Genomic DNA, 22,157 nt, shown 5'->3' on the forward strand with positions numbered 1-22,157 from the left:
TGTGCCTTCCGGTGGGCTTTACAGACTTAACCACACTCTGTGGGGCCAGTTTCATTTAAGCCATACCTATTTGATACAAAAACAAATCTTTTAAGCCTGAATTGATCTGTGCTTTCTGATATGACTGCATACTCCTCTCTCATTGTCTTCTCCCCCTCAGCGTTTAATCAGTCTCTTGAGTATCTTGAAGAACATTCTCCTGTTCTCGACACATATTCTAAAAAGAGAATCTCATCCCCCACCCCCACCCTGGTTTTCTAGGTGGCCAAGTCCAATTCCCAAGCTGAAGCATTAAATTCTTTTCTGGAACAGCTTCAACACAAGATACAGACGTACCTGGACCACCGGGGAGATAAGGGTGTAAGTGGACCCGATTCCTGATGTGCCCAGTCAAGAATGGTGTACACTTGCCTCTGGGTACCAGATGTCCCCAGCACAGAGAAGGCGCGGCATCTCTGGGCCTCACTGGTTAACTTTTGGCTTGCTCAAAAGGTGGCAGAAAGAAAAAACTGCCAGGTTTCTCTCTCCAACCAGCCTTAGGCAAGCATGCAGTGAACAGTGAAGGTCGGGGCTTGTGACTGGATCTGGGGACATTACTTCCCCCTGCAACGTCATCAGGCCTCCTCCCCCAGGTGAACGAGAGAGGCAGCGGCCTCGTGCTCCTTCTCATCACGGCACACAATTGATTTCTCATGTCTAACCTGTGAAAAGTTGGAATTGCTGCAGAGATCTGCAGGACCACGTTTCTGGGTGTCTCTGGCTCCCCAGTCAGCAGAGCAGGTCTCTGGGCGTGTGCGGGCTTGTTTTTCGGCAATGAGTGCCTATCTCTGCCCCAATCCACACATGCCCTGGTCTCAAGAGGTATTGTCTCTGGGCAGCTCACCCAGATGCCTCCAGAGCTGTGTACCTGGCCTGTAAGACAGAGAGAAGTGCTTTCTGTTCCCTTTTTCTGCAGATCAGCGTCCGGGGCTGCATCTCCATGGATGTGAGCACCAAGAGGACATTTATTTTTCTATCTTCACTGCAGATTTTGTTTTTGTTTTTGTTTTGTTGTTGTTTTTGTTTGTTTGTTTGTTTGTTTTTGTTTTTCGAGACAGGGCTTCTCTGTGTAGCCTTGGCTGTCCTGGACTCACTTTGTAGACCAGTCTGGCCTCGAACTCACAGTAATCTCCCTGCCTCTGCCTCCCGAGTGTTGGGATTAAAGGCATGTGCCACCACTCCCGGTCACTGCAGATTTTTGTATAGTATGACACATGATTCTTGAAAAAGGTTCCCACAGGGCATCCCTGGAGTCAGGGACACTCTGGGTCCTGTTGTTTGCCTACACATCCACTGAGCTCCACCCGTTGATGTGCAGACAGAAGGTGGTTTCTATGGCTTACCGTTTACTTGCCTGGTCTAGCTTTCCTGGTATCAAGAGGGAAACTAGTGGACCTTCACTAAGTCCTCTAGGCAAGTCCTAACTGTCCAGAATAGCAGCATTTTAGACTCATCCCTTCCCCCTTGTAAGCTCTGCCAGTTCTTTCATGCAGTAGGTGGGAAGAGTGTGAGCAGGTGCGCCATTCCAGTATGGATGGAGGAGCCTGGTTTATAGTCTGTGCAGCGATGATTAGGAGACAATGGAAATGTCTTCGATACCTAGGGAGGATAAAGATGCTTGAGGGTGCATGCTAAGGGGAAAGCCTGTGAGACATTGCCATGGAGACGGGGAGTCAGCCTTCCTGTACAACTCCCAACATCCTGGACCAAATGTGTCCTTCTAAGCAGAGTTTTAGAGCTAGTGGAGGCACAGGGAGATGTCCCATATCCTCATCTTACAGAGGAGGACACTGAGGCAAGCAGTTTTGAGTCCCTTGCCTATAGCTGAACCTATAAGACCAGACACAGAATTCCCCATCAGTGAAGGATCTGACACCTCAGGACAGCTGCCCTAGACAGACAGACAATGCTCCCCTCGCCTCCCGCCCCACTCTTCCCGCCCCACTCCTCCTATAAAAGAGGAACCTTGAAAGAACCGAGCTTGTCCTTCCCAGATAAGTTCCTGTCCCTGTAACTTGTGGTGATTTGGGTCCCTGAGGCTTCCTCCCTCTGTATTCTCACCAGATGGTGACCACAGATGACCTCCTTGCCTTTGTCCGAACCTGGAGAGAAAAGCTGAGCCAGAGGATTAAGTACCTCAACTGCAGCCTGGACATGGTGTCCGTCACTCAGGATGTCTTTATGGTAAGGAACATGAAAGGACTAGGGGGAGGGTTGACAGGCTATATGCAGTCAAGGTTCCTAGAAGTTGCCAGGAGATGTAGTACTGCATACGGGAGAGGAAAGTCCCAGGCTTCATCAGACCTGCTGGTATGTTATGAAAGGATGGCATGCTGTAGAGTCAGATCTGAGCTGAGTTCCCCCCACAGGCCAGCTCCTTGCACTTGTCTCTTAGGAGACTCCTTATAGCCTTGGCCACTCCTCTCCAAGGCTCTCAGGTTAGCCAGTGCACATGGCTCAGTCAGGTCCATCCACCTCAGCCTCTGCCTTCCCATCTGCCACAAGAAGTCATGCCTACCATCTCCACAAGAGCCCAATGCCTCGTCCTCTCACACACCTGATGCTCATTCCCTGAACTACAGCCAAGGCCCAAATAACTTTGTCATTTTCCTGCCTTTAATGTCAAATCCAAACCCTTCAACCAGTCACATAGCTGTCTCTGTAGTCTGTCACCAATACCCTTCATCCCTTTCTCCCAGTCGTAGGCATCTCTTGCTGCTGGTCTGTCTGGGTGGGACTGCCCCTGGAGTATCTCCCACTTCCACAGACAATGAAGTAAAGTCCCTGGTTAAGGGGCTATCTGCCAGAGACTGAGCACTGGCATGTGCAGAGGCTGCATGGCCTGCCGCTTTCCCCATCCCCATGTCAGGCTTTGCTCATGAGGGTCTCAGCCATTCCCTGGGTGCTCAAGAGCCAACTGCTGCTGAGCTCGCCTCTTACCGGCAGATTTTGGCTTCCCTTCCTTCTGTGAAGCCAGCTAGCCTCCCAGTCACCTCCTACACTGCTCATGGCAATACAGAGCCTCCAGGGATCCAGCCTGTGCCCTTTCAGGGGCCTGGCAGGAGAGGAGACTGAGAACAATTGATGGAACATCCGCAATCAACACTTCACGGACATCGTTACTGCCCTTTCTCACAGGCAGTTGCTCACTTGTCTTCCTTCATTTCCGCCTCCCATGTGGTCAAGACACCAGATGGGAGGATCTATTTCTGCCACTGTAGGTGTCATTTCATGCTCACAGGGGATGCTGGAACCTTTCCTTCATAGGACTGGTTTTAATTCTGACCACGTATTGTGTGTGTGTGTGTGTGTGTGTGTGTGTGTGTGTTTGCATGTGTATGTGTGTATTTGTGTGTATATGTAGGTGTGTGCATTTGTGTATGTGTATGCTTGTGCCTGTGCATGCATGTGTGCACATGTGTGTATATGTGTTTGCATGTGTGTGTGTATTTGTGTGTATATGTGCATGCTGTTTGTGTATGTGTGCTTGTGTGTATGTGTGTGCTTGTGTGTGTGCATGCGTGCACACGTGTGTGTGTTTGCATGTGTGTGTGCACTTCTGTATGTGTGTGTGCGTGTGTGCACACATGTGCATTGAATGTCTGTCCATCTTTCCTAGTCTGAAAGCTTCAAGAGGTCAGAGACCCTAGATGGCCTCTCCACCCATATCCCCAGGATTCAGGCAGAACCTCGTGGAGAGCAAGTGCTTGGGAACCCTCTCTAAAGGCAGGAGTGAATGAAGGGATTTCCCTTAGAGAAATAGGAACACAAGCCCTTTATAGAAAAAAATGAGCTCTAAGAAGCCAGGCAGCCTGCTTCCAACCATCACTTGGACAAGATGTGGTCCCTCTACTCCGCTTTTCTCTCTGGACCGCAGGACACCATCCTGACTGATATGGAAGTGGAGAGTGAAACCTGTACGTCTTCAGAGGCCTTTGAGGAAGAAGCCAAGGTGGACATTGTCACCCCTGAGTCCTTTGCCCAGCCAACTCGCATGGGAAGGCCCATGATTGAAGACCCTGCTGTTGATGTTGTCAAGCGGATCCTTCAGTGAGTGCCTACTACCCTGGCCTGTGGCCCTGAGCCACCAGGGGCTGGCTCTGGGGCCCTGCTCCCTGGAGTACCGTGGGAGTGCAGCTGTGGGAGCCTGTGGCCTCGGGCCAGGGGCTTGCTTCCCCTCTTACAACTTCGGTTGCTCACCCAAACTCCTGAGCTTACAGTGAGACGTACTCATGTGGTATTGGGGACCAGCAGTTTATTACCCAAGGCTTGGCCTGGCCTGTCGTCATGGTCACCACTGAAAAGTTCACTCTCTTCCCTTTGGTTTCAGAATTCCTCACACAAAATCGATATACCAGTGTGATAAGGATCGCTCCCAAACAGGTAGAAGCACAGGCCTGTGGGTCTCTGAGAAGGTGGTGGCAGGGAAATTGGTAGCAGCTGCGGCCTATCACCACTTCCTCTCCTCTGCTCTTATACTGGGCACTTGTCACCCAAAGGCTTAAAGAAACATCGGTACCGGAGAGAAAAATCTGCAAAGAAGGCCTTGGCAAGCTCCAGTGCCACCTCAGCAGGGAGGTAAGTGTGCAAAGACACTTCAAAATTTCCCTTCCCAGACCCCCTGTGCCCTCCCAAGACAAAGACCAGATGGCCTGTCTTTTGCTCGGGTTCTGCTTGTTTTCACACTCAGGGACCGTGTGGGATGGAGGCAGGGGGGCCCTGCTAACAGTGGCTTTGTTCAGGCCTGAGGTCATCCTCAGGGACAGATCATGGCTCCCGCCTGTTTGTACTTGGAGAAATGTCTGGGTGGCCATCCCTGAGATGACAGGTAGGTCTGTGGCCTGCAACATCCCCACAAGCTGGAAAGCATCAGAAAGGGGGACAGACTGAGCACAGGAGCAGGTGACCCAGTCCGTGGTCACCTCCTAAGCTCTGGGGGAGACCATCACACACAAGCCTCTGGCCACCAGCTCTAACCAGGATACTTCAGGGAAAGTGAATGACAGAAGTCCAATGGCTGAGCCAATGCTGGCTCTTCGCTAATGCCTGGATAACATGGCTGAATCCCTGGCTGGGAGAAATGAAAGAGACCCCACTTTGCTTTAACCCTGGCTCTGCCATGCGAAGAGAAAGGATAAACAGCCAAACAGAAAGATCAAAGGCCGTTGATTCAGAGCTGCAGACAGCAGTGAGCAGGCTACTCTCAGATGCTTTTAGCCAACTCAAGGGCAGGTAGGGGAGTAAGAAGGCTCTGGTGGAACTCAGGGTGGCCCCAGGTGTGCCTGGTTAGAGGCGACGGCACCCCAAGTTGGAAGCTAGCTCGTGGAAGGAAGCAGATTATCATTCATGGTCCTAATTGGAAATTACAACAACAACAACAAAAAAAAAAAAAAAAAAAAAAAAAACGAGGCAAGCTGACATTCAGTAACCAAGGCCTGATTATTTGGAGTCCATCTGTTCATTCCTGGACCATCATGAGACCGCAGCCTGACTGCTCATAGGTCCAGCCTGCAGCAGGCTGGCTTCAAACTGTTTGTCCCAGGCATGGGGTGGGTGCTCTGGGCACAGCACTACAGGTTGCTAGTCAGAGTTCTGTTTTGTAACACGTGACCCAGCCAGCTTGTTTCCACATTCAGTCTCTCAGAGGTCTAACTGTAGGGTCTATGTCACTAGTACTCTCAGATAACTTAAAAAAAAAAAAAGCCCAACTCAATTTGTTTTCAAGCTAGTACTTAACTTTTTAGTATAACCGAAAAGATACAAATAAATCTCTATATTTCCTGATAGATATACATATATGTACATATATACACACATATATAAATTACTTGCTGTGTATATGAATTTAAATATAACTAGAAGTGTCATATGATTACCTACTGACCTTGAAGGCTTTCCTTTAGTCTCCAAACAGGAAAAGGAGGATGCAAACTTCTGGACCTGGCCACCTCTACCATTTGCCCTCTATGTGTCTTTGCCTGGGACTTAGCAATAAACCCAGAGTTAAGGTTGTTTTGAGAGGAGCTGAAGAGTGGGAAAGCATCCTGAACAGCTGCCTTAAAGCCCAGTCACCCTGCTCCACAGGCAGCTCAGCTTTTCAAGCATCCCAGGCAGTGTCCAACGGGTGCGGAACTCACCACATATTACAAAGTTCTGACCTTCTTCTCTCCTGCAGCATGACACGACCCTCCAAGGTCATCAGAGTTGACAGAAAGTACCAGGTGATCGGGGAAAGGCCTCCTCCTCAGTCTGAGTAAGTCATGGCACATTGTTTTCTCACTGTGGAACTCTTTCCCCTGTGGAGCCTTTCCTCTCAGTGAGAACCCTTTCCTCCTGTGGAACCCTTTCTCTCTACAGAACCCTTTCTTTCTCTGAGAGTCTTTTCCTCCCGTGAAACTCTTTCTTTCTGTGGAAACTTCCCTTTGAGGAACCTTTCTTTCTGTGGAACCTTTTTCCTCTGTGGAACCCTTTCCTTCCATGGAACCCTTTCCTTCTGTGAGAACAGTGGAGAAATAGGAAGAGTAAACTTACACAGCAAGGCCAGTTTGTCTTAGCCTAAATATATGTGTTTGTTAAGAGACATGTTCACCAAAAAAATTCACATTTCCAAGCTCAGCATTGCATGGTGCCAAGTCACTTTTGAGGTTCGGGGTCTTTGGTTGTTTATCATGGTTGTTGCTGTCACCATTTTTCCATCCCTGCTGCATTCCTCTTTTCCTTTATCGGCACTTTAGTGATTAAAGCAAAAGCCAGTTTATTTAGTATAGCTTCTTCTCAAGCAAGCCAGCAGAATCTCGGGTTGCAGGAATCAGAGCCGTCAGAGAACATGGCGGAGTGCCACTCTCAATCAGGGGCCCCTGAAACAGCTGCTCTTTTCTGACCCTTTACCCCAGGAAGTAGAGCTGAGAATCTATGTGAGGATGGATGTCTAAACCGCCGGGGCAACTCAGGAGAGACCCTGGGTTGGCAGCTTAAAGTGCCTTCATCCTATGCCACAGAATCCTGACTCTATTCTCTCTAGTTCTGTGCCATTGTAATTTCATAAAGAGGTGAGCTACAACCTCAGTCAAGACACAGAACTGTTCCACCCTCCCCTGACAATCATCTCCCTCTTACCATTCCCTTCCTTCGGCACCCCAACATCGAGAAAATCAGAAGTTTTCTTGATTTTTCCTTGTAATTTTGTCAGTTGGAGAATAGCATACAGATGGACTTCCAGCATTTGACTCTCTGACAGCACAATGCCCCCTAGTCCTGTCTTAGTCTCACTTTGCTACTATAATCGGATGTCTAAGGCTGCATACTGTAAACATCTGAGATTTATTTCTTAGCGTTATGAAGGTTGTGAAGTTCGGGGCAGAACTACCAGCATCAAGCCAGGTGTGCTGGTTCTTGTCTACAATCGTGGAACCCAGGGCCTGATGCATGAGGATCCCAAGTTCAGGCCAGCTCAGGCTACACAGCAAGACCCTGCCTCTGAAAAAAAGAAGGATGCATTATCCCATTTGAGAATTAGAAGAACAAGAGAGTACAGGAGGGCAGAGAAAGAGGGCGAGGAAGACAGGAAGGAAGATGGCTTTTTATCAGGACCTCATTGCTGTGATAACTAACCCACATCCGCTGAGGGCAGGGCCTCCACAGCCTGTTTGCCTCTCAACAGTGTTGCCTTGGGGACTGAGTTTCCAGCACATGAACTTTGTTTGTTTTTATTTTATGTGTGTGTGTGTGTGTGTTTGCCTGGGTGTATGTCTGCACTATGTGTGTGCAGGTACCTGTCAAGGCCAGAAGGGGGCATTAGATCCCCTGCAACTGAAGTTACAGGTGGTTGTAAGCCACCATGTAGGTGCTGGGAATCAAACCCAGGTCCTCTGGAAGAGCAAGTGCTCTTTACCACTAAGCCCATCTCTTCTGCCCCAGCCAGCTATTTCTGTTCTGTGCCTGACTTAATAGCATGATTTTTTTTCTCTTTATCTTATTGGTGGTTGCCAGGATTTTCACCCAACCTGTACTATGTTTTTCTCTTAAACTCTAATAAAATTATTTTTGAGTTTAAAAAAAAATCATACCAAAAATAAGAAACAGTGTTAGAAATAAACACACAAAGGAAATATTCAGACTCACTAGGATACTACCAAATGAGCAGGGAACAACCCCATTCAGCATTTCTCCTGGCACTGACTAACTAATCCCGGACTGTAAGGAAACAGCCAGCTTGGTGAGGGAAAGCAGATGCCCTGCCCTGAGGATGGGGGTCATCCACAACCCTCCTTCTAGAAAGTCCAGAGAGCCATCGGCAGAGGCAAATGGGAGCAAGCCATCAAAGAAAGCCACATTGCAAGTTTTTATACCCTTCTCCCAAAGAGCTCATCCTCCCTGGCAGAGGAAAAACTCCCTGAACAAAGATATTCCATGCAGCTTTTGTTGTATAACCAGCTGCTTGGAACTACTCTGTTATGCAGCAAGTAGGAGCCCTACGTATGGGAGACAGAAATTCATACTTTCAGCAGGGACCAGTAAGGGGCTGCACCTGAACGCTGTAACACCTCTCTGGTGCTCTAAGCTGAGGAGGGCCCAGAAGAGTGCATATTTGGCCACAAGGACAAATACCTTCTCTGCATTGAGTATTCACACCCTCGATCAACTGGAGAAGGGGTTCACACCCTCGGGTCAGATTCAATCACTGTGGTAGGACCACTTAGAGCAAAGCATTGGTGGATGGCCATGAGTGAGGAGTAAGGACACATACCATTGAATCCAAGGCCATGTGATGCTACAGGAGATCCAGAGCCAGCTCCCAACAGAGTGTGACCTAGATGCCACTGTTTTTAGGGTCCATCCAAAAACTTGGGTCCAGGATGAGTGGGATCATCTCTCTGGAAGTCACTCGAGGTTGCCCTTGCCAGTTGTTTTGTTGTTTGTGGCTCTGTTGGAGTTCTACTTATCCACAACCAGACAGGTCTCCTGTGGGAATTCCCCTGGGAAACTAGAATGTTGGGGGGGGGGTTCCTTTAATCAGCCTCTAAGAAATATGTGAAAGTTATTGAAGGAAGTAGATTGGTGGACCATCCTGTCACTCTCAAGCAGGGATGTCTCCTAAGGGTAAAATTCTGTTAGACTGGCAAAATGAGTTGCCAAATGTGCAAAAAAAGAAAAAATAAATCCCATGCAATACCTTATTACTGATTTTCTGAAAATTCAACAACCCCAGGGCTAAGTAAGCATTCTGTAGCTCAGCTATATCCCCTGGTCATCCATTTAATACTTTTCATACCAACTAAAAATAGAGAAAAAAAAAAAAACCTCCAAAATTCCAAAAAAAATCAAAGGATTGTAAACTGTAGTATGTTTCTATTTAATGATGTTCCACAGCCATTTAAGACCATATCCCAATACAGGGGCACTAAGAGTCTGATAAATGAACAGAGACTATGTGAAATCCATGTAAAGCTAATTGTGTATGACTTTAAGTAAAATGAGCTGGAGGGAATGCACTAAAATGTTGGTGGTAATTTCCCCCTTGTCTCAACACATTTGCATCTTTTAAAAGTATAATCAGTAAGTTTTGAAATGAGAGACCACTGACCCATGTACATAGATTTTAGGATCTGGCAATCAGTACTGCAGAAGGGCAGCAGTCTCTGAGACATTTCAGTCATTGTGAAATATTAAGTGTCTCTTGACTCCACGCAATCTGAAACATTGTTTCTTCATCTCACTTTTGCTTTAAAACAGGTGAGTCCAAAGGAACAGGAGTATCCACCAGTCATTAGAAATTAACTTTTAAATCCCTGGTCTGTGACTGATGGGCCTAGTGGCTACTTAAGAGTGAGCAGGGGAGGTGCCTGTCTTTGTCAGCATTACAGTTGCTGTGATGAAACTCCATGACCAAAATCAGCTTGGAGAAGAAAGGGTTTATTCACTCATCAAAAGCAGCGAGGGCAGGAACTCAAAACAGAGCAGGAACCTGGAGGCAGGAGCTGATGCAGAGGCCATGGAGGAGTGCTGCTTACTGGCTTGCTCCCCATGGCTTGCTCAGTCTATTTTCATATAGAACCCAGAGCCACCAGTCCAAGAATGGCCCCACCCACAATGGGCTGTACCCTTCCCCATCAATCACTAATTCAGAAAATTCCCTACCAACTCACAACTGCCTGAAACTCTAGCCACAGGAGATCTGACACCTTCTTCTGGACCCCACAGGCACGGTACTCAATTGCACAAACCCACACATGGATCCACATATAAATACACACATTTTAAGTAATAGAAATAAAAACAAGTCTTAAAAAATCTAATTAAACATGGAAGGAAAAAATACTTTCCAAACATCACCCCACCAGTGTTTTCCCTATCTGGTAGACTTTATAGCATGCTGGGAGAGACAGAGAGTCAGTCTAACCAATCAATCCCTAAACCAGCAATTAGGGTGCTTCAGAGGGGCAGAGAGTGTCAGAATCAGGCAACTGAGACTCAGCCTGGAGCTAGGATCGGAGAAAGAAAAGGAACAACTGACTACTGGTTTTGTTGTTTGTTTGTTTGTTGGGATGTTTAAAGGGCGAGGTGCTGAGGCAGTGTTGAGTACTTTGCTAGAACCCTCCCTTGGTTCTGTCTGCCTTGGTGCACCTGGAAGGGGTGACTTACACAGCTGCCTTGTTGCTTTTGCAGGGACTTTAAAGGCATCATCCTGAGTCTCCTCTGGGAGAGCAATGAGCACCTGCTGTTTGTAGTGGAGGTGAGAGAGCCGCTGCCTGCAGGCTGTTGCCTACCCTGTCAGCCCCGTCAGCCCCCTCTGCCTCCTGCAGTCCATTGAGTTGGCCCCTCTAGCTTCTTCCCACCTCAGGACCTTGCAGCCATTGTCTGTTTTGTTTTTTGTTTTGTTGCCCTCCTAGACACTGAACCTCATTCATCCGGCATGTATTTATTAATCAGTTTGTGGGTCAGTGGATGAGTGTGCCAAGAGAAACAAACCCAACCTCTGTCCCCAAGGGCCCCAGCAACTCAAGACATAGTGGGACACAGGGAGCCCCTGTGCTCCCCGCTTGGGAGCAGCACGCATGCTGTCTTGCTCTGGAATGTCTCAGAACCTACTCAGGCCTCCTGCCTGCCCTCCACAGGCTGAGCTCTGCCAGGCAATGCTCCAGCTTATCCACCACCTTTGGGGTCCACATCCTGTAGCTTTCTGGCAAACATGCAGCCTTGTTCCAGTTTGAGATGCTACGGACTTGGGTCCCTAGGGCTAAATAGGGATTTGCCACTCACTTTTCCAAGAATTCAAAATGGTCTTTTTGCAGCCATACTTGGTGGGCCTGGGATGCAGAGATGGACGGCCTCAAGGCCAGAGGGGAGTATATGTAAAGGCTCAGAGGTGTGGTCAGTATGGGCCAGTGGGGCCAAACATGGTCACCTCTCCCTGGCAGGATTTTTACCGCAAAGAGAAGCACCAAGTCACCAGGCCTGAATGTATGTATGAGAGCTTTGACCAGTGCGCTGAGCACATCGGCAAGAAGATCCTAGATTATCAGAATCAGGCCAATGAGTACCACAACTCCTGCCTCCTGGGTAAGTGCAATTTGTCTTGGCTGCCAGCAGAGGGAGCAGTGGAGCAGGTATGGCAGCGAGCCAGGGAGGACCTCAATCCTCCTTCCCTTTGATTCACTGTGGAGACAGAGGAACATTACTGTGAAAAGCCAACCTCTTGGGAGTTAGGAGAAAGCAACTGTTAAGTTTAGTTTGGTTTAAAAAAAAAAAGGTAAAGGTTTATTGTTTGGTTTTTTTTTTTCTCTCTTCACCCATGGAGTGTACACACTCAACGGCTTTTAGTTCCTTTCCGGAGCTGCGTAACTGTCATCACTGTCAGTGTTAGCCCTCATCAACCTGTCAGCCCAAGCAGCTGGCGTCCATTGTCTGTCTAGAATTTCCCCCTCTAGCCTTTCATGGCCGTGGATTCACATGGCCCCTTAGGACTGTCTCTAGTTTTTATGGAATGTTTCTGAGGTTATGCATGTTAAGGATTATATGGTACTCTTTTTTTAAAGTAACAGAATAATATTTCTCTGGGCAGATCTATCTCACTTCATTGATCTCTGCTCTGTGACTTCAGAGGGAGCAGAGGAGGTGTGTGTGTGTGTGTGCTGGGAGGAGGGCGGGGGGCGGGGCGCGGCAGAGGATTACGATGTGGCCAGACCTGGGGGAGCCAAACCGCAGCCCTGTCATCTCCCAGCCACATGACGTTGGCAAGGTGACTACCTCTCTGAGGCTCATTTGTCCTATCTGTAAGCTGGAGAAAGTAACAGTGGTCACCACAGAACTCTTCTTTGAGGATTAATCCCTCACAGGGAATGACCAGCCCTAGCCCACCATGATTGTGGAATGCGTGAAATCACGCTGTCTCTCAGGGAGCTCTGAGGAATCCCGTTCCCTATGGTTGCCCTCAAAGGAAAGGCCCTGTGGCCAGGTGGCCTTAGGAAGCACTGTAGACGGGTTTCCTCTGTTGCAGTTGCCAAGTCTGCTGTCGAAGACTTCTGTCCCCTTCAGCATAGCTGCCCAGGACCCTCCCTGTATCCTATTGAGGACACATAACAGTACTTGAGGCATAAAATCTTTTAAAAATATATTTTATTAATTTATTCCTATTACATCTCAATTGTTATCCCATCCCTTGTATCCTCCCATTCCTCCCTCCCTTCCATTTTCCCCTTACTCCTCTCCCCTATGACTGTGACTGAGGGAGACTTCCTCCCCCTGTATATGCTCATAGGGTATCAAGTCTCTTCTTGGTAGCCTGCTATCCTTCCTCTGAGTGCCGCTAGGTCTCCCCATCTAAAGGACATGGTCAAATATGGGGCACCAGAGTTCGTGTGAAAGTCAGTCCCCACTCTCTACTCAACTGTGGAGAATGTCCTGTCTATTGGGTAGATCTGGGTAAGGGTTCAATGTTTACTGCACGTATTGTCCTTGGCTGGCGGGCATAAAATCTTTTAAAGTGGTTGTAAAGTATGAGACTCACAGAAGGCCAAAATTAAGTGAGAATAGGAGCTATGACAAACGGAGCAGAGACCCTGGCAGCTGCCCTGAGTCCATGGGACCTGGAGCCTCCTCCTTCAAAGTCAGGGCACTGAGAATAGGAGATCCATGTCATGTAAAGCTGGGGCCACACAGGGCTCTGCCTGAAAAGCGAGGTGATGGCCCTTCCCTCAGGCCAGTGCAGCACAGCTCTCCTACCCCTGTTCCCCTCCTGTGTCCCCCCCCCCCCAGCCCAGCCCTCTGCTTCCCCCCACCCCCACCCCCGCACCACCACCTAGAAGCAAACAAGGAGGTAGAGGAGACCTTGGTAATGGATGATGAAAACAAAATATAAAGTTTTCCCTGGGGATCCAGAGCAGCAGCTTAGCCCTGATGTGGTTTCTAAGCCCGATTCATACTTACTGAAACACAAATTCTGTTTTATGTGAACCATCCAAAAAGACGTGAAGCAGATACACTGGCTTCAAGCTGCTATTCTCTGACAGTGCACAGAATTCGCTCACTACTGACTGAGACATGCTCTCTAGACAACCTGCCTTTGCCTCAGCTCTCAAACTCCCGCAGATAAAGTTCCCTAAGTACTCACTGCGATTGCAGAGCACTTGGAGTCAGAAGCCTAGTGTTGGCTTTGTTTTTTAACAATTAAACTTTATTATACAACCCAACTATCTTACACAAGAGGAAAAAAAGGTTAAAGGGAAACAAGAGTGAACCTTCCGGTATCCGTTCCACAGGATGGGTCCCTCAGTGTCTCTGGCCTGTGCACTGGTCCGGCCTGTTTGTTGATTCTCTTCCCGATCCACATGTGTTTGAGCTTGGTCTGAACCTGCTGTCCCTCTCATCCTCTCTGCCTGTCTGTCTCTCACGTGCAAGGGCTGGTCTCTTCCTCCCATTGAGGGTCAATTAGAAACACAATAATCCAGGTGGAGTCCCCAGGTCCACTTTCTGAATTCTAGGCCCAGGATGGCTCCATACAGTCTATCTCAAGGTTAATCGCAGGGAGTATCCGTGGTGTGTGTCCAAGGGCAAAGCCTGCCAAGAGTGTGTTCACCTGTGACAAAGCTTACAATCCTTCCCACAGCCTAGAATGAGAATTCTGGAGTTTTGGTTTCTTTAAAAAACATGAATAAGCCAGGAGTGGTGGTGCACGCCTTTAATCCCAGCGCTCAGGAGGCAGAGGCAAGCGGATCTCTGTGAGTTCGAGGCCAGCCTAGTCTACAGAGAATCCAGGACAGCCAGGACTCTCTGTGTAACAGAGAAACCCTGTCTCAAAAAACCAAAAATAAAAAATAAAAACCATGAATATTATAAGAATATGTTTTTGTTTTATCCCAGGTGTGGGGTATGGGGATGCTTCACAGCAGCTGACAATGATTTGCCTTGTGCTCCAGCAAAGGCATGGTACTGCCAGCTGCAGAGAGTTTCTGTGATTGTGTGATATTTGGAATTCTGAGAATTTTTCAAAGAGTATATAAATGCTAGGGTCCTGAGAGGTGGGGGGTCGGTGGTTGTTGGTCATTCAGGAGGGTTGGTTGCGGTTTGTTAGTAATTATGCTCCAAGAAGAAACAAGAAGAAAGACATTAGATCCACAGAGCTCTCTCTCTCTCTCCTTCTTTCTCTTTCTCTCCTGTCTAGTGATGGGGGGGGATGAAAAAGGGAGTAGATAAAGGGTAAGAAAAAGAAGAACCCACAAAGTAGCAAAAGCCAAGCTACAGAGAATAGCAAAGATTCCAGACACGAAGGAATGCCGTATGCAGCTAGCTGTATGTGGTGGCACATGCCTTCGATTCCAGCACTGAGGAGGCAGGGTTTTAAAGTTAAAGCTACATGGTAAGACCAGGGGAAGAATGAGGGGAAGATTAAAAAAAAAAAAAAGAGGTGAAAGGGGATGAAAGGGAAGAGGAGAGGGGAAGAGGAGAGGGAAGGAGAGGAGGGGAGGAGGGGAGGGGAGGAGGGGAGGAGGGGAGGGAAGGGGAGGAAGAAGGGAAAGAGGAGGATAATAGGCACAAAATTAAAAAAGGATGTGCGCATAGCTGAATGAGAGGAAACTGGAAACACAAGGAGTAAAACACTAGACTAGGTACCAAGGAGAATAAAAGAGAACTTCTAAAAAGGAAACACCAAGAGCTGGTGATTCAAGACGATGAACAGGTGCGTGTTCAGCGAGGTGATGCCCAGCTGACTGGAGCTGGTGAACCAGAGGCAGCTACGGAGGCAATATCCAGCAGGACAAGGGGATGAGAACAGGAGAGGTAAAGAGCTAGGAATGGAAGAGGAGATCTTAGCACATGGCTGTCTGGAGGTTCAGGAGAGGGAGACAAAGTTGAGGCAGTACCTGAAGAGATCGTACCGAGGGCCGTGCCCAAGCTGGCGAAACACACAGCACGTTTTAAGCGAACCAAGAAAGATCCCTCTGGACTCGCTTAACAATCATCTCTTTCTTCTTGGCCTGGCTGCAGATGGAGCACGGAGTGGCTCTCTTCACCCTGGAGACCAGCGCTTCCCCCTTTGTTGGAGGCGCGGCCTCGGCACCTTATGGCTCTCCTCCGGCCACACTCCCTGATCTCCCCCCCTTGATTCCTGCAGAGTTACGGGCTCAGGTGAGGAGGTTTGAGGAGCTGTTGCCCCAGGTGTGTTGGCTGGTGACAGAGAACTATGAGGAGCAGCACTGGAACAAGTTCTGCTTGTCCATGAAGGAGATCCAGGAGCAGTTTGAGCAGCAACAGAAGCAGCTAGAGGCGAAGAAGGTGAAGGACGCGGGGCCAGCAGCGCAGGGAACTGATGATGGGGGCTGGTCATGAGCAAGACCAGAGAGGAGCTAAGTGTGGGGGCTGCTGGGGACAGGGAGATGGGTGAGTTAGTAGCTGAGCCAATACTTACTTTTTAAAATTATTTTATTAATTTATTCCTATTACATCTCAATTGTTATCCCATCCCTTGTATCCTCCCATTCCTCCCTCCCTCCCATTTTCCCCTTACTCCCCTTCCCCTATGACTGTGAGGGGGACCTCCTCCCCCTGTATATGCTCATAGGGTGTCAAGTCTCACCAATACTTCTTGGCAGAAGGCACTCGCCAAACTCTAGGCTTGTCTTTGAAATCTTTGGGAGGGCCGTGGTCACTGAGATTGACGACATTCCTACAGTGTTCTTGGTGCTGTGGGAAACGACTGGGGCCGGTTTTATTAAGCTAAAAGCCCAGATTATGCTGAAGAAAGTGGCCAGCTCACCTTCTCTCAACCCTCAGAGTTGGCACCAGCCACACTCCTCCTCATCCTCACTGCCTCTCAGTCCTCTTCCTACACGCAGAGTGCAGGACACATCTTTCTGGACGTGGCCTTAGTGGACATAAGACAGTGGTCCCGATTTCAAGTCTGGGTTGAAATCTCTGCTCCTTTCTGACTTGCTTGATTGAAGGATAAAAACTTCCAGAAACTCCATCCAAACCTTGGCCACCCCACATATGCCCAGCAAATGGAGTCGCTCCACATCATGGAGGAAATAAGGCAGGAAGAGATGAATGAGATGATCCATGAGAGCCAGGAGAAGATGGAGGTGAGTGCTGCCTTTCAGCCTCCATCCAGGGGCTGAGAGTTGGCCCTGCTGCTTGGTACCTGAACCAGAGAACACACAAAAGTGGTAGGTTTTTATGGTATGTGAAGTGGTCATTACGGGATGCTCACATTACTTTGCTTGTTTGTTTGTTTGTTTGTTTGAGACAGGGTCTCTCTCTATGTAGTCCTGGTTGTCCTAGAACTTGCCGTGTAGACCAGGCCAGCCTTGAACTCACAGAGTGCCTCCTGAGTGCTGGGACTAAAGGCAAGGGCCTGGCATACTTTGATTCTTAAATTATTTACCGAAACCAGTAATGACCATTTTCTTCGTGACCCATACCTGCTTTTATTTTCCATTTGGTGAATTGTCTTTGTATCTGCCTTGGCCATTTCTGGATTGTGTGTGCATGTGTGTGGTGGGGGTGGGGTACGTGTGAACACCTATGCATGTATATGTAGAAGGCGGAGGTCAGTGTAGGGTGGTGTTCCTCAGGAACACTCACCCTGTTTTAGGAGACATGGTCTGTCACTGAGCCTGGAACTCACCAAGTAGGCTAGGCTGGTTGGCCAAAGAGCTCCCAGAAACCCCTGTCCCTGTTTCCCCAGAGCTAGGATTACAGCACACAGCACTACACCCAGCATTCTTGTGAGTGTGGGAATTGAACTCAGATACTCATGCTTTCCCAGCAGATCCTTTACCCGCAGAGCTATTTCTCCAACTCTTCTGCATCCTTTCTTAGTCTCAAACCAAACCAGATGTTGAGAGAGGTCTCTGGACTCTGAGGACCAGGTGCTAGCTGAGCGCAGTGCAGCTGTTAGCAGGACGTGTGGGTCGCCTCACTAAGAGGCTCTCTCTGGAGTCAACTCTACCCTCCTTCTGCCAGCCTGGTGGTGGACAGCTTGTCTATAAAGTCCATTTTTCACTCTGTTACTTCCAGCAATTCGCCAGAAAGTATAGCCGTTTCTTCATAGTGAGTTTGGCCTCCTTCACGGAGAAGTTCCTGATACAGTTGGACGACGTAATCACCATTGACGACATCCAGATACCACGTAAGTGGCACACCAGCCTCCTGTGTGGCCCTGGGAGTTCATGAGGTGTGGAGTGGTTAGGCCTGAGGAGTTTCTGCTGTCCCTCAGTCAGAGTGAAAACATTTTTTTTTTCACTGAATGATCTACAGTAGCCACCCCTGTGGCTTTGAGTGTATAGCAAACTAGAGTAACAAAGTAAATAGTAAGTTGCAGATAGGTCAATAGGCAAATAGCAAAGCCTCATATCACAGTGCTCAATACATCCAGTTGGGGCGTCCCATGGAGGCACCTATCTGGACCTACTGATGGATAATTCTGCACAGAGTAGGGTGTCCCCTTAGCGGAGGCTTCTGTTATCAAACTTGGAGGTCACAATCTGTTCCCCAAGTCAGATCTGGCCTCCCGTCCTCAATAAGCCTACTGAATGAGCCAAACTCAGTGGAAAGCAGAAAACAGAAATTTATTCTGCATGGTCACATTTTAGGAAAGGAACAGAGAGATCCAACGAACCCCCAAATCTCTCTTCCAGGTCCTGAAGTGAGGCTTTTCCCCTATGGATGGGATTCCCTGGATTCTCTTTCTCACCACAGATGATTTTGTACAGCAGGGCAGACAGTGCTTCCCTCTCTGTTGGGAGTAGCGGGTACTCCAGCTGTTCTTGAGTGTATCACTCTTGGGCTGTTTTCCTTTTTTCTTCTCTCCATGTCACAGAGTCTGGGGTGGAGGGAAACCTAAGCCCAGATAAGTGGCCTTGGAGGACACTTTGAGACAAACATGCTTGGGTTTGAAACAGGGGCTGAGCAGCCTGTTTCCAACTGTGGCCAACTTTTTAGTGAGTGCAAAAAAACATGATAATTTACTAATTCAATGTATACCGTGAGTGGACTGAATTGAATTTTACTTATTTTCATTAAAAAACAAAAACAAAAACAAAAACAACCCACAATGTTTTGACTGAAAGAGTAAATGCCAGCCAAATCAACGAGTAAATATAAAAATAGAGCCCCAACAGAAAACATCCTCATATTCTTGGGGTTGGGGTACCTATTCTGAGTATAGAATAAAAATCAGAGGCCATAAAGGAAATGGTGGTACTTCTCTGAGCCAAAATTAAAATGGGGGATGGGACTGGGGGTAGGGCGGGGGCGGTATGGGGGGGGGGAACAATTCCAAAGCATGTTCCTCCTCACAGCCTATGAGTCAGAAAAAGGCCAGCTATCCCTGGGGTGCAGGATACTCTCACAGGTCAGTCTTAAAAGCAGACAAACACCGAATAGCGAGGCGTGGTGGCGCACACCTTTAATCCCAGCACTCAGGAGGCAGAGGCAGGCGGATCATTGTGAGTTCGAGGCCAGCCTGGTCTATAAAGTGAGTCCAGGACAGCCAAGGCTAACACAGGGAGACCCTGTCTCGAAAAACCAAAAAAAAAAAAAAAAAAAAAAAAAAAAAGGCAGACAAAACCCACACGTGTTTCCCAAGAGCAGCAGTTCCCAAGGCAATGACAGCAAAAGGGACTGGGCCCTCACTATGGGGAGGAATGCGGATGTACTATGGCAGGAGCTCCAGCTCCACATTAAGAGCCCACCTGGAGCTTTCTGTGGCTTAAGGTACTCTTGATGTGCACCTTAGTCCATGGGATCCTCCTGCCTCAGCCTCCCGGAAGCTGGAGTCATAGGCACACTTCTCTGTTTCAGTGTGGGAGGCCAGTCTGTTGCTCACTGCTCTCTCAAAGAGCCTACAGGCTGTATTCAGAGCCCTGCTCCCCTCACTAGGAAAGCATGTAAAAGTTGGATCCCCAGGCTAGGCATCTGGTTAGCAGCCTTGACTGTTCTTTCCAGGGTGAGGCCTCTTGTCTCTAAATGTGACCATGGTGGGTGCCACGTCCCTGTGTCTCAAGCTGTCTGTGAGGTCACAGTCAATAACACACCTCTTTCCTGTCAGGGATGGAGCCCCCTAAACAGAAAGTGTCACTCCTTATACGAAGGAAGCTGGCCAGGCTCTCTCTGGATGAAGAGACCGAGAAACCCCTGATTGAGCGTGGGAGCAGGTGAGGGTCCAGGGAAGCAAGGGGCAATGTGAATGGTTGTGTCCACTGCGGGTGGGGCAGGGTGTGTCCACTTTTCTTCTCTGAAATGAACAAGGCTGTTTGAAGAGAAAGCTAGGTGAGGTCACCAAGCACATATTGAGAACACCACAGCTACTGGCTCCCACGAGAACAGACAGCCACAGGGGTCTACAAAGAAAGAGACACCTGTCCCCAGGGGAGGTACACTGCCGCTAACACTGAACCACTCCAGCTGTCTGTCCTGTGTAATGACAGTTGCCAAAGTACCTGTCCCCGGGGTCTGTAGGCTGTGATTCAGCCCAAGTGTATTCCCTGCAGAAGTTCTTATGGCATAATAGAGAAAATTGGTCCAGGAGCTCATGGCTGCTGCCTGATGAGAAAAACCAAGGCCCAGACAAGGGAAGAAACTTAGGTGTGGCTTTCCCCTTTCTCATACCACAGGCCCCATGACCATATGCACTGTTTTGTTATCACAGAAATAGGAAACAGACATAAAGAACTAAACAGGAAAAGCTCAGGGGAGTAGGCGGTGTCGGGGCTTATGGCTGAGTTTTCAAGCTGTGCACTGGGTGGCTGACCAACGATGACACCAAGCACCTTTGTCTACAGGAAGTGGCCAGGAATCAAGCCCACCGAATTCACCATTAAAAATAGGATACTGACTCGGAAGACAGCATCAATAACCACCTATAAGACCACCCTGGGCCACTTGGCCGCCATTGAAGCCCGGGATGCTGTTTACCTGGTGAGTCAGGGTCAGGTGATGCATGCCAGAGGGGAACAAGACAATTCAGATTGTCTATCCCGGGAAGCAAGGTGCTACACTCCAGTGGGTACCTCAACATCTGGTCCATGGGAAAACAGCACATGCCAGTGTGCCCCAGAGCTGCTGGTCTCAATTCTCTATAGGCACAAGGATACTTGCCAAGGGCCGTGTCTATCTCCAAGAGCAAAGTGGTGGCTAAGGTGTGATTCCTGTGCTATACCCAGATGAAAGATACCTCACCCAGTGGCCACAGAGAAAAGTTTTTGCAGGGGGACAGTAGAGTCAGGCATGAGGCAGACAGACGCATCAGTGCCCACAGCTGCAGGGGTGCATTGGGGTGTAATGGCAGGAACATCCACAGCCTCCAGGTGCTAAGTAGCCTCTGTTGTTCTCCACATGAGGCCTCTTGCTGCCTCCTCCCTGCAGCTGCTGAAGGATGTAGAATCTTTCCCATTTCCCTGGCAAGGGCAACCATACCTGAAAACACTTGCCTTTCCATACCACTCCCGATCGGCAGAGCCAGCATTCAATCTCCACTGGTATATAGACCGTGGGACTAACCTGATTGGGTATCACCAAAAAGCCACCTAAAGTATCTCTTAGCTCTGGAGACATACAGATCCTTAGTCCTGGTGTCCACAGAGAAGCCTAGTCTTCTCCACATATCCACTAGTCCTGGGGAGTGCCCAAAGTGCCCAGTGCTGGTGTATTCCTGGCTGCTACTCCAGGTCCCAGGCAGAGGACAAGACTCTGCCTGCTGAATTCAGTGAGGGGTAGAGACCCAGGGCTCAGCCTTCTGAAGAAGGGAGGACCCTCCATGGATGCTCCACCACAGCATATAGTGGTCAGGAGTGCTCAGGTCCCAGAACCAGAGACACATGGGTCTCAGTTCCTGCTCAGCTTCTCTTGAGCTTGGGTGACCATGGGTCTCAGCCTTCCCATCTGTAAAGTGGGAGAATAAGTTCGCGTGTGTGTGAACTTGTGGGGTGAATTCCTGAGGAATGGCTTGGAGCACTAGTGTTGGTTCTTGAGGGCCAGGAGCTGCTTGCTTGCTGTGGGCCGCAGAGCTCAGAGCCCCCAAGCCAGTGAGGGTAGGGACGCCTATGGGCCTTCTTCTTGCTTCGCTTCAGAAATACTTGGCACTGTTGGAAAAAGAACTAAAGACCATCCAGGCTCACACCCGGACCCTGGAGCTGGAGGCACAGCACTGGAAGGACAGCTGGAGGCGCTCCCTTGACACCATCCAGGCCCTGTACCTGACCCACCCTGCTCTGCACCCAAAATAAAGCCTTTATTTCTCTCCCCTGCCCGTCTGTCTCTAGCTCCACATCCCAAGCACTGCAGTTTCATCAGAGATGAGAGCACTTTTGGGAAAGAAGACAGGTGCAGAAGGTGGTGGTGGGGGGCACAGTGAGTGAGCCAGGCTGGTTGGTACCAGGTACCAGGATCCAAACACTTAACATAGATACTGAGAGTTCAAAGGAGATAGCATCCAGACGTGCACTCAGTGCTTCTTTTCACTCTCTGGGTGGAGATGGGCTGCGACAGTATCTGGCAGCCGGGCCAGGAGGTGTCAGGGGCCTGCCTGGTCCTCATTGTGGGGGAGCACCACCATGAGAAAGCTAGCTCCTGGGGCCAGAGAGATGACTCAGTGGTTAGGAGCAGCTGCTGCTCTTCCAGGG

At 49.0% G+C, this 22,157-nt stretch overlaps 1 protein-coding gene across 1 annotated transcript in view; it reads left to right on the forward strand.

The window, feature by feature from the left end:
• The window catches only part of Ccdc180 (coiled-coil domain containing 180), a 59,984-nt gene extending 38,209 nt beyond the window's left edge, over positions 1-21,775 (forward strand). The window contains exons 23-36 of the mRNA XM_051161571.1: positions 262-360; positions 2,104-2,223; positions 3,917-4,089; positions 4,370-4,422; positions 4,539-4,617; positions 6,215-6,292; positions 10,705-10,771; positions 11,457-11,598; positions 15,650-15,810; positions 16,479-16,616; positions 17,554-17,665; positions 19,586-19,691; positions 20,319-20,454; positions 21,606-21,775. Of these exons, the coding sequence (XP_051017528.1) occupies positions 262-360; positions 2,104-2,223; positions 3,917-4,089; positions 4,370-4,422; positions 4,539-4,617; positions 6,215-6,292; positions 10,705-10,771; positions 11,457-11,598; positions 15,650-15,810; positions 16,479-16,616; positions 17,554-17,665; positions 19,586-19,691; positions 20,319-20,454; positions 21,606-21,761 (1,620 nt within the window). The 3' untranslated portion in view covers positions 21,762-21,775. The remainder of the gene's footprint in view (positions 1-261; positions 361-2,103; positions 2,224-3,916; positions 4,090-4,369; positions 4,423-4,538; positions 4,618-6,214; positions 6,293-10,704; positions 10,772-11,456; positions 11,599-15,649; positions 15,811-16,478; positions 16,617-17,553; positions 17,666-19,585; positions 19,692-20,318; positions 20,455-21,605) is intronic.
• Positions 21,776-22,157: the final 382 nt, after the last annotated feature.

The sequence above is a fragment of the Acomys russatus genome, chromosome 2, assembly GCF_903995435.1.
Source record: "Acomys russatus chromosome 2, mAcoRus1.1, whole genome shotgun sequence".
Lineage (NCBI taxonomy): Eukaryota > Metazoa > Chordata > Mammalia > Rodentia > Muridae > Acomys > Acomys russatus.